This window comes from Myxocyprinus asiaticus, chromosome 23 (assembly GCF_019703515.2).
Source record: "Myxocyprinus asiaticus isolate MX2 ecotype Aquarium Trade chromosome 23, UBuf_Myxa_2, whole genome shotgun sequence".
In the NCBI taxonomy this organism is placed as follows: Eukaryota; Metazoa; Chordata; class Actinopteri; order Cypriniformes; family Catostomidae; genus Myxocyprinus; species Myxocyprinus asiaticus.
In genome coordinates, this window is record NC_059366.1 from 6197501 (window position 1) to 6209755 (window position 12255).

General features: G+C 36.4%; 2 protein-coding genes across 2 annotated transcripts; one reads left to right on the plus strand and one right to left on the minus strand.

The window, feature by feature from the left end:
• The first annotated feature begins 508 nt into the window (after positions 1 to 508).
• Positions 509 to 4632, plus strand: LOC127413946 (glutathione S-transferase-like). The gene is made up of 6 exons (XM_051651529.1): positions 509 to 720; positions 1840 to 1891; positions 2068 to 2200; positions 2328 to 2469; positions 2598 to 2723; positions 4283 to 4632. The coding sequence occupies exons 1-6, from the start codon at positions 634 to 636 to the stop codon at positions 4412 to 4414; spliced, it is 672 nt and encodes a 223-aa protein (XP_051507489.1). The 5' UTR covers positions 509 to 633; the 3' UTR covers positions 4415 to 4632.
• On the minus strand, positions 4367 to 10217 carry LOC127413949 (transmembrane protein 14A-like). The gene is made up of 5 exons (XM_051651532.1): positions 10077 to 10217; positions 9867 to 9956; positions 9370 to 9471; positions 9145 to 9232; positions 4367 to 4919 (listed from the first exon to the last, which is right to left on the minus strand). Exons 2-5 carry the CDS (start codon positions 9940 to 9942, stop codon positions 4886 to 4888), a joined length of 300 nt encoding a protein of 99 aa, XP_051507492.1. The 5' UTR covers positions 9943 to 9956; positions 10077 to 10217; the 3' UTR covers positions 4367 to 4885.
• Between the last annotated feature and the right edge of the window lie 2038 nt (positions 10218 to 12255).

Genomic DNA, 12255 nt, shown 5'->3' on the forward strand with positions numbered 1-12255 from the left:
AATAAACATATTTAAATCTGTTTAATTCCTGTTTTAAAATGTAGTTAAATATAACAATAAAATAACAGATTTATAAATCACTTTTAAATTGACAAAGTAAAAAAAAAAAAAATGTACTTTCAGTTTATGTGAAACTGAACCAAGTTTATAAATTGAAAACGTATAAAAATATATTACAGGTAAATATGACAAGCTATCATGAAGTGGCACATTTTTCAAACCTTATATTTTCATTAGTCATTCTTAATGAGTTACGTTTCGTCATCATGACTCAGGCATTTTTACATCGTTTCATTCATCATTCATCCACACTCCCTCAGCTGATCCACTGATCCAGGAGCTTGTTGTTCCTGCATGTGTGAATGTGAGATAAACTCACTACCTTGTTTTACAGTGAGTGCATGGCGTATTTTGATATTAGTACTGTTTTGGTGTATTTTATTCTCTGTCGGTGCAGAAGTGTACGTGTAAATGGGGCGTTGTGTCCTTTGTCCCAGAGACATTCTTCCCAAGTGTTGCGTAACACTCACAAACTGTCATATAAGACACGCTGCACACTCGCATATACTTTAACAGCAGTTAACTGCAGCACACTTCAGTTTTTCCGTTGTTCGGCTGTTTTACTTTGTCAAAATGTCTGGAAAGGTTGTGTTGCATTATTTCAACGGCAGAGGGAAAATGGAGTCTGTCCGATGGCTTTTGGCTGCAGCTGGAGTTGAGGTTTGTTGCATAACGCACACGGATATAATTATTTGGGATTCAGTGCTGTAAGGGTAGAGGACAAGACATTTCAAGCAGTTTTAAATGTGTACTGCGGTGTGACGTGAAATCATTTATCTAACACTATTGTTTTTTTTTTTTAATTTCTTCTTCTTATCACATCGCAGGACCATTTAAAATGAACCGATGAAGGCAAACGTGATCAAAATTGTGAAAAAAAAAAAAGAAGAAAAAAAATAAATTGTGACCGCTCATACAGAAATCTGATATATGGCAATATGTGTCAAAAATATGAAATATATGGTTTTCACTAATACACAATAATCACATACTTGTGCATAAATGCAGGGCCGTAACAAGCAATTCTGGGCCACCTGACTATATATATTGCTCTGGGCCCCTTACCTATTAAAATAATACAGTTTCGAATTTATTGTGGGCCCCCCGGACATTTGGGACCTTAAAATTGTTACCACCTTTCACCCCACTAGCTACGGCCCTTTATATATGCAACATATGTATCCCCAAGTAATAGAGCAATTTTAATAGTTCATATATTTAAGCATAGCTTATATGTACATATAATTTTAGTTATGTGTTCATATATGGCCTAAGGGAGGAAATAAGATGCAGTATATACTTTATAGAGGTAGACTGATATGTCGGTTTTGCCGATTATTCGATGCCGATAATTGCTCTTTGTAACTATCAGTTATCAGCTAAAATCTATGCTGATGGTGGCAGATTAGTTGTTGTTCTTTTTCTTTTTTTTAGAAATCTTTTTCTAGTTATTATTTTGGTTGAACAATAAACTGCATCTGGGTTTTTATTTATTTTGGCCTTTGCATCTGTGCCCATCATAGTAAGGAAAGACTAAGAAAACGTTCTATAAATCAATTTAAAAACTATCGGCTGATTAATCGGTTATCAGTCGACCTCTAATAATTTACCTTATGCATATATGTCAAATTTAACCTAAACTCTTGATGTTGAAAAAAAAAATAGTTGAATGGAAGGTCTGTCAACTACAACAAGTGATGCAATGTAATGTACATATAAGCATGTCTTTTTTTTTTTTTTTAGACAATTCATTTATTAACAATTTTGTTGCCTTCACAGTTTGAGGAGGTGTTTTTGACCAAAAGGGAGCAATATGAAAAATTACTGAATGGTAGGTGTGCATTACCTCTTACCTTGATTCCATGTCTGCAACTACCTGACTCACTCATTCATGTATGGGTTGCCCTATGAGTCTGTGTATTTTTTGATTAACCATTTAACAAATCCTAATGTCTCATTGGTTTATTTCCATATATAACATTGTGATTCTTCTGATGTTTATTGCAGATGGAGCCCTGATGTTTCAGCAGGTCCCTTTGGTTGAAATGGACGGGTTGCAGCTTGTGCAGTCAAGGGCTATCTTGAATTACATTGCTGGAAAATACAACCTCTACGGAAAGGACCTGAAAGAGCGGGTTATGTAAATATGAATACGCCTTTATTTTAAGCAAGATTCCAACAGCTCCAGTGCAGTGGCCTTGCTTTATCACTCCTTTTAGCCATGCCCAAGCAAATGTCATTAAACACATGTATGTTTTGTCACGAAGGATTGACATGTATACCGAGGGAGCTATTGACTTGATGGAAATGTTTTCGAAGCTGCCTTTCACACCACCTGACGACAAACAGAAACTGCTTGACAGTATAGAGAGCAAAGCAAAAGAACGCTTCCTTCCAGTGTTTGAAAAGGTACTGATAGCTCTGACAATGAGTCCATTACTATTCTTTACATGTCCCATTTGCAGGATGATTATCCACATTAGATGTATGAACGTATACAGTTTTTTTGTTTGTTTTTTTGGTGTGACGTTTTGTAGGGTCTTGCAAACTCTCAGTTCCTTGTGGGAAACCAGCTGAGCCGTGCCGATGTTCACGTCCTTGAGGCCACTTTGATGCTGCAGGAGTTGTTCCCTACAATACTGTCAACATTTCCAAAACTCCAGGTGCTCCATTACCTGTTTAGGGTTGACCTAAAAAATATTTGGACGCTTAAAGTTGAACTGACACCTAGTGGTGTGGATGAAGCATCATTCAAACACAATAGTTTTCAGTTACAGATGCCATTGTAGAAATTCACTATTCACAGTCAGCCATGATTAATTTAATCCAAGAGTGAAAGTGTCCAATAACAGGGCGGTTACTGAGATGAAGTGAGTAGTATTCAGCTGGTCATGTGATTCTAACATGGCAGCCCCCATGAGGAGACCCTCTCTATGTAGAATAAAACCACTTTTATAAGGTTACTGATCTGACTAGAGTCCTCTCCTTTGAGTGCTCATGATTTATATATATGGTTCAAAATTACTACTCATGTATTTAAGAGTACATTTTTTTTTTAAATGAGGAAAAAATTACTTGATGGGAACCTTTAAAACACACTTAGAAATGCATCAGTGTCATTTTATATAATAACAAAATATGAAACCAAATTGCTTTTTTTTTTTTTTTTTTTGCTCTTTGTCAAAAATAAGTTTGTTAGTTCCGAGAAAATATCTAGCATTGTTTGTTTGCAGACGGCACTTGGTTGGATGTTTTGTTATCAAATGCATTGGCGACACATTTTTGAGGGTGACTTAAGTGTCCAAATCAGTGTTGGGTGTAATCTGATTACAATATATTAGTTACTGTAATCTAATGAAAAAAGTTGTGAAACACTTTACATTTTATATTATTGTAATCAGATTACAGATACTTTCAATTAAGAGGAGTACTTTTAAGTACATTACTTGGTTTACACATCTCAATTAATATTAATGTAGAATGCAATTAAAACATGAATTATGTTCACATGTATGTCTGTTTGCGTTTCTGTGACAGCTAAGGGCCCCCTAACGGGTCATCGTAAAGGCCCGGATGTGCCTTTTTTCTTAATTCCGGATCAGATCACACCCAGTCGACCACGTTTTTTTCATTGTATACTAATTTTTTACCACAAACGAATACGAAGCTTTTGATTTATGCACATTATGACTATGACTTTTTGATACTCTTTTAGTACAGTCAATGACATACGCATGTGCCGACGATGGACAGATGAGAACTGTCCACGTGTCAAGAAAATCAGTCCATGCAGACTGTGCTATTGACGAAATTTGCATCACTAATACTATGCGCATTCCGATTAGCAACATGGACGACCGAAGTATACTCTGGCCTTAAAAGAGATAAATGTGGAAAAACAAGCTTTTCTGTGGAATACGTTTTATAGGGTAACTTAAAAGTAAATAGTAATTTGACTACAGTTTCAACAAAGAAATTAGTCAAATAATCTGATTACAATTTTAGAGAAGTAATTAGTCATTTTAAGTGGATTAGCCTAATTTTTTTTTTTTTACTCGTCCAAGTACTTTTTGGAGTCATTGTAATTATAGCGTGCACCACTTTTAACGTTTTATGCTCTATTTTCTATTAAGTTCCATATTATGGAAAAAAGCAAGCTTGCCTTTGCCAAAGATATGCTAGGATTGTGTAACCATTTATCTTTTCTTTTTTTTTTTTTCAGGCGTTTCAGGCGAGCATGAAGGCCTTACCAAGAATCAAGAAGTTCCTGCAGCCTGGCAGTGCCAGAAAACCTCCAGCAGATGAGGCCCTCATAAAAACTGCAAAGGAGGTGCTGAGCCACCTTTTTAAGTAGTACGGCCAAAGAAAACCGAACAATTAACCATCATTTTAATTCATTTACATCAATGTTGCCTTAATTCAACAAAGTTTACAGTTTCGTGTACTATTTTACATTCAGAGAAAATACGTACATCCTTCTCCTATAGCACTTACAAGTCACAGGTTTATTATGTCTTACAAGTCTCTACATGTATGATTTAATAATAATAATAAAAAAAAATGTCAGTGAGACTCATTGTGCTGTAACTGTGTCCATAAATGTAAAATTTTTACAAGAAATTCACACACACAAAAACATTTGCAAGCTCTTTTTCATGTGTCAACAGATAGATTTGAGGCACTAACAAAAGGACTGATTTATCTGGAATGTGCAAGATATATTTTATACACAGTGATAATACTGTGATATGCAGCTACTTCATGAACATTGCAACTGTTCAGTTAGTACATGTAAAAATCCCAGTGTGATTTGTCCGTGGAATGCTTAGAAGATCAAAAGTCGCAACACCATCAGGAGACTGAAATAAAAAGTCAAAGATTAGCCTTGTATACAAAACCATTAGATTAAAGGAATGTTCCGGGTTCAAAGATTTTTAGAAATATATCTCAGCTCTGTAGGTCCATACAATGCAAGTGAATGGTGACCAAAACTCTGAAGCTCAAACAAAGCACATAAAAGGCAGCATAAAAATGAACCCATAAGACTCTAGTGGTTTAATTGATGACCCCTGAAGTGATCAAATCAGTTCTGGGTGAGAACATTTAAATATAACTCCTTTTTAACTATAGATCTTGGCATCTGCAGTCTGCTTGTCAATCATGATTTCAAGCTCGATTACACTTCCTAGCGCCATCTAGCGCTCTGTGCATGTGTCAAACACTAAAAAGTTTAATCGAGCTTGAAATTACAATCATCAAGGACACTGCAGATGGCTAGAATTATGGTATAAAATAAATAAATAAATTAAATAAATAAATTAAAAAAAAGTTACATTTTGGTCAGTTCTCACCCAAAACTGATTAGATTGCTTCAGAAGACATGGATTTACTCACTGGATTACTTTTTTTTTCTTTGTGTGCTTTTTGGAGCTTTAAAGTTTTGGTCACAATTCACCTACAGAGCTGAAATATTCTTCTAAAAACCTTAATTTGTGTTCTGCAGAAGAAAGAAAGTCATACACATCTGGGATGGCATGAGGGTGAGTAAATCATGAGAGAATTTTCATTTTTGGGTGGACTATCCCTTTAAAGGATAATGTTTAAGTCTTGTGGCTATATTTCTGAAATGGTGAGTATTGTAGTGTGTCAGCATCACATGTCAAAACTCGTTTGGTTACGTTATAATAAAATATATAAAAAGTCAACATTTCCAATTATAATTCCTGCTAAAGTATGAATAGTCACATTTAATGTTTTCTGCGAGAGAATTTTAAGGTCGTGCAATATTATGTGCATTCTCAGGATTCAGAGGTCAAACTCCAATCGACATTTATTTCCAGTGAGTTGAGCTAACTACAGTTGAAGTCAGAAGTTTACATACACCTTAGCCAAATACATTTAAACTCAGTTTTTCACAATTCCTGACATTAAATTGTAGAAAACATTCCCTGTGTTAGGTCAGTTAGGATCACTACTTTATTTTAAGAATGTGAAATTTCAAAATAATAGTCGAGAGAATTATTTATTTCAGCTTTTATTTCACATTCCCAGTGGGTCAGAAGTTTACATACAGTTTGTTACTATTTGGTAGCATTGCCTTTAAATTATTTAACCTGGGTCAAACATTTTGGGTAGCCTTCCACAAGCTTCTCACAATAAGTTGCTGGAATTTTGGCCCATTCCTCCAGACAGAACTGGTGTAACTGATTCAGGTTTGTAGGCCTCCTTGCTCGCACACGCTTTTTCAGTTCTGCCCACAAATTTTCCATTGGATTGAGGTCAGAGCTTTGTGATGGCCACTCCAATGTCTAGAATTTGTTGTCCTTAAGCCATTTTGCCATAACTTTGGAGGTATGCTTGGGGTCATTGTCCATTTGGAAGATCCATTTGCAACCAAGCTTTAACATCCTGGCTGATGTCTTAAGATGTTGCTTCAATATATCCACATAATTTTCCTTCCTCGTGATTCCATATATTTTGTGAAGTGCACCAGTCCCTCCTGCAGCAAAGCACCCCCACAACATGATGCTGCCACCCCCATACTTCACGATTGGTATGGTGTTCTTCGGCTTGCAAGTCTCACCCTTTTTCCTCCAAACATAACGATGGTCATTATGACCAAAAAGTTACATTTTTGTTAAATCAAAGGAAATTTCTCCAAAAAGTAAGATCTTTGTCCCCATGTACACATGCAAACTGCAGTCTTTTATTTATTTATTTTTTTATGGCGGTTTTGGAGCAGTGGCTTCTTCCATGCTGAGCAGCCTTTCAGGTTATGTTGATATAGGACTAATTTTACTGTGGATATATATACTTGTCTACCTATTTCTTCCAATCTCTTCACAAGGTCCTTTGCTGTTTTTCTGCGAATGATTTGCACTTTTTGCACCAAACTACGTTCATCTCTAGGAGACAGAATGCCTCTCCTTCCTTAGCGGTATGATGGCTGTGTGGTCCCATGGTGTTTATACTTGCGTACTATTGTTTGTACAGATGAACATGGTACCTTCAGGCTTTTGGAAATTGCTCCCAAAGATGAACCAGACTTGTGGAGGTCCAAAAAATTTTTCTGAGGTCTTGGCTGATTTCTTTTGATTTTCCCATGATGTCAAGTAAAGAGGCATTGAGTTTGAAGGTAGGCCTTAAAATACATCCACAGGTACACCTCCAGCTGACTCCAATTAGCCTATCAGAAGTTAATTGGCTAATTGCCCAAAGGCCTAACATAAGTTTCTGGAATTTTCCAAGCTGCTTTAAGGCACAGTTAACTTAGTGTATTTAAACTTGACGCACTGGAATTATGATATAGTCAATTAAAAGTGAAACAATCTGTCTGTAAACAATTGGAAAAATTACTTGTGTCATGCACAAAGTAGATGTCCTAAATGACTTGCCAAAACTATAGTTTGCTAATATGAAATCTGTGGAGTGGTTAAAAAATGAGTTTTATTGACTTCAACCTAAGTGTATGTAAAACACCAATTCCAAAAAAGATGGGACAGTATGAAAAATGCTAATAAAAACAAAAAGGAGTGATTTTTAAATTATATTCACTCTTTGCTATATTGAAAGAACAACAACAACACATTATATGATGTTTTAACCTGTGAATTTCATTATCAGATGATTGCAACACACTCCAAAAAAGTTGGGACAGTCGAGTGTTTACCACTGTGAAACATCACCATTTCTTCTAATAACACTTATTAAGCATTTGGGCACTGAAGACACAAGTTTGTTAAGTTTAGAAAGTGGAATTTTCCCCCAGTTATCAGTTTCCCTTTAGTTGCACAATTTGGTCTTCGTTGCAGTATGATGTGCTTCATAATGTGCCACAGATTCTCAATTGGAGATGGTCAGAACTGCAGGCAGGCCAATCTAGCACCCATACTCTCTGCTTACACAGCCATGCACTTGAAATCCAGGCAGTATGTGGTTTGAAGTTATCCTGCTGGAAAATGCAGGGACATCCCTGGAAAAGACAGTGCTGGATGGCAGTAAATATTGCTCCAAAATTTGTACATATCTGTCTGCATTCATGGTGTTCTCACAGATGTGCGAGTTACCCATGCCATGGGCACTGACACACCCCTGGTCCATACAGACACTGGCTTTTGGACCTGACGCTAATAACAGCTCGGCTGGCCCTTTTCCTCTTTGGCCCGAAGAACACGATGGCTTTGTTTTTCAAAAACTTTTTGAAATGTGGACACTTCAGACCAAAAAACACTGTTCCACTGTTCTACTTACCATCAAAGATGAGACAGAGCCCAGAGAAGTCGACAGCGCTTCTGGACAGTGTTGATGTAGGGCTTCTGCTTTGCATAGTAAAGTCTTAACTTGCATCTGTAGATGCAGTGGCGAGTGGTGTTGACTAACAAAAGTTTGTGAAAGTAATCCCAAGCCCATGTTCATGATATCCATTACAGATGAATGCCGTTTTTTAAGACAGTGACATCTGAGAGATCAGAGATCATGAGCATTCAGAACTGGTTTTCATCTTGCCCTTTACACACCGAGATTTGACCAGATTCCTTGAATCTTTTAACTATATTGTGCGCTGTAGAGGGTGAAATGCCCCAAATCCTTCCAATTTGTCTTTGGTGAACATTGTTCTCAAAGTGCTGGATTATTTGCTGAAGCATCTGATGGCAAATTGACAGGTCTCGAATGATCCTTGCTCTTGAAGGACTAGGCTGTTTTTGGAGGCTCCTTATATACTATGACACGATTGCCTCACCTGTTTAACATCTCCTGTTTCACATCGCCTTGTTATTTCAACTTGACAAATTGTTATTAGTCTTAAATTGCCCGTCTCAACTTTTTTGGAGCGTGTTGCAATCATCTGATTTGAAATTACTGTACATTTTCAAAAGACAATGAAATTCAAAGGAAAAACATCATATAATGTGTAGTTGTAGTGATTTCAATATAGCAAAGAGTGAATATAATTTACAAATCACTACTTTTTGTTTTTATTAGCAGTTTTTATACTGTCCCAACTTTTTCGGAATTGGGGTTGTAAACTTCTGATTTCAACTGTAAATGACAGTGAAGCACCCATTTATTTCAACACAGTTTTACCTCAGTCCTGTCATGATGCCTGCAGGCATTAGTTTTCCTGATTTCCTAAATCTCATTCCCATCACAACAGCCAGCACACCAGAAGCAACTTTAGTTATATAAAAAAAGAAAAAAAAAAAAAAAAATGGGGGGAAAAAAAGTTCAAGCAAGTTCAAAGTTCATTTTAAACACTCAATATATAGTAAGTATTTTTCATGGGTGGACATTGGCAGTTTTGATACTTACTCAACGAGGTCCAGTAATCATGTGGATCAATAGATATTTTAAATGCACCATACGCATACACACTTCCAAAGAAGAGTCCAGCTATTAATGACATCACACTTCCTGTGGAATTAAGATGATAGCAATATTAAACGACACTTCTAATACCTTACAAATAAAAGTAGTGATGGTATCAGATGGCTTTATTATGGCACTTTTATATTTTCCATGGTACTGTGTGTGATTACCATATTCATGTATGCTGGTACACCTAAGTACTTCAAAGAATACAAATAATAATAATAATAAAACAATGGCAAAACATTTAATAATGTAACAACAAGGTACTTTTTAGTGATAAATGTGCAAGGTGCATAATGCCGAACAGTCCATTAGAACCATGAATAGCTCACTGACAAACAAATAAATAGAGCACATAAGAAAGATTGTACACAATTTTTTTCAGCTTCACACATTACCTAAAAAGTACATAAAGCAATAGCACAATAAATTCATACCTTTTCTTTTATACCCCATAAAACCTCCCAGCGCGATAGCCACAGCATATGCAAAACCCAGCCAGTCCACTGCCATTATGAGCTAGAAAACTGAACAGTCAAATATACACAATGAGCGCAGCCAATAATAATAATAACATACATATTGCGCACATATTTTACATCAAGCTAGATAACAAACCAACAATACACAGTCTGCTACAACATTACCAAATATCGCTGGTGAACTGCAAGACTGTATGATTAAATAGCTGGAGATGAGCGAGCAAAACTCGTGAACTGTATTAAGCAGTATCTGACGTTCATAACAAGGAAGTAGCGTCATGATGACGCACAATCCAGTCGGCAAAGAGGCTCCGCCCACTCGCGAGGGAACGCGAAGCCCTGTTACCATAGTTACTCATTCATGCCAATGAGAAAAACGGAAGATATCTGACAGATTTCCACACATTAATGATATTTTGAAATTATTGAACACATAAAATAGCCCAAATTTAAGAGGTGAACCTGAGATATGGTTGATGACCTTTAATTCTTTTTATTTTACAATTAACAGTCTCAGCAGACAATGCAAGAAGGCATAAAGTTTGGCAAGGTTAAAATAGTAAACACACAATAAAACTATAAAGAAAAGACACAAAGAAGAGGGATTCAAAAATGATGGGGATGAAATAAATGTAAACAAGTAATATGGAGTAATATGCAAAATAACAACGATTAAGCCTACAATCATAAGTAGTTTTCATTATTATTTCTTCTTAATAAGTACTTTGTGTGGTAGTAAAGACCCTAACCCAACACTAATCCTAATGCTAATGGAGATGAGTATACATTCATACCAAGTACTGTGTACCTGAACATTTTACAGCAACTTGATCTTATTAAACACTTCACCAAACTGAACGGTAAGCACAATATCCCCCGAGAAGTTTCATTCATTAAAGCATGAAAACCATAAGCAGCACTTCACTCTGATCATGTCAAGCTTTCTCAGGTATCTTGTCTTGTTCCCTGGTGTTAACTCATTATTATTGGAATACTTGATTCTGATTGGTCAATGGCGCTATCTAGTGGTCAGATATTGCTCTGTAACAACCGCACATCCGGGGATTAAAATATATCAGACCACTCATCCGGATTCTGCGAGCCATCTTTCCTGCATCACAGCTCACTGTGCGATCTCTACAAGTAAGCTAATAAAATAATTTAAACTCAAATCAATGTTTCATGTGCATTTATTTATTTATTTGGAAAGTAGTCTTGTAATAGGCTGAATATTGAGGAGTCAGACGGTCATTTTCACAAAATAAACTCCAACAGAACACGGATGTAAACCGGAGGTTGATTCAAGCTGTTCAGCGATTTCTTTTTTCTCAAATTACATAATTTCAATGGAAATCAATATTTTATGTCTATGTATTTATTTATTTGGTTAGTAGCTGTGTAATAAGCAGGACAATGTACAGTCTGACAGTTGTTATCGCAAAATAAACCACTTCAGGGTGATACAAGACCCCTGCGCTTTCGAGCCAGAGCCCTGATCATCCTGTCAGGGTTTATTGTGCAATAACAACCATCTGACTGTACAGTATCCCTTACTTATGTCTCTGCTGGAATTGTGGTTAATAACAATGATAGATTTAGTCTTGAATCTGCTTGAACACCTATTCGTCATATTTTTCGTTGTTAAAATAGCTAAGGTTGTTGGATATTTCTTCCCGTTTTTTCTCATAGTTATGAATGCATAACTATAGTAACGAGGAACTGATTTCCCCCATGCTAAACCACGCCCCCAGAGTGTGACATGTAATCGACTGTATCTATAGACATTTAAAAAAAGATGGGAATATATAAAACTATTGATTTTAAGTTGTTTATTATAAATATGGAAACAATATATTGTAAGTTTATTGCAAAATATTCTGATAGGCACAAATAGATACTGTAAGTAATTTAAGGGTGAAGAGACGCTGTCTCGATTACATCACTCACAGTGCGACATGGGCAGTTGCTCTGAGGCACGTTTCGCGGGCTTCATTGGACGCGGTTCTCTGATTGGTGGATGTTTCTCTGCTGGACCATGGGTAAAGTAGTTGTTAACCATGAATTCCACCATCAAACACAATTTTTAAACAATGAAGTTGAAATAATGCAGACAGATGGCTTCAACAGAAGCATATACCATTGATGGACAACCCTGGAGCTCAAGGTAGGTCTGTCTTTAAAGGTTTAAGTTATCATTAAAAATCAATAAATTGCAATGTCCATACTATGAGTCGCATAAGACAGCGCTACAGGGAGACAGGAAGGACAGCTGATCGTCCTCGCAGTGGCAGACCACGTGTAACAACACCTGCACAGGATCGGTACATCTGAATATCACACCTGC

Coding starts and splice junctions, on each gene's coding strand:
- LOC127413949 (XM_051651532.1), bottom strand. CDS start 9,942: ATGGCAGTGGACTGGCTGGGTTTTGCATATGCTGTGGCTATCGCGCTG. Junction 9,472..9,866: donor TATGGGGTATAAAAGAAAAG/GTATGAATTTAT, acceptor TTAATTCCACAG/GAAGTGTGATGTCATTAATA. Junction 9,233..9,369: donor TGATTACTGGACCTCGTTGA/GTAAGTATCAAA, acceptor ATATAACTAAAG/TTGCTTCTGGTGTGCTGGCT.
- LOC127413946 (XM_051651529.1), top strand. CDS start 634: ATGTCTGGAAAGGTTGTGTTGCATTATTTCAACGGCAGAGGGAAAATG. Junction 721..1,839: donor TGGCTGCAGCTGGAGTTGAG/GTTTGTTGCATA, acceptor TTGCCTTCACAG/TTTGAGGAGGTGTTTTTGAC. Junction 1,892..2,067: donor ATATGAAAAATTACTGAATG/GTAGGTGTGCAT, acceptor TGTTTATTGCAG/ATGGAGCCCTGATGTTTCAG.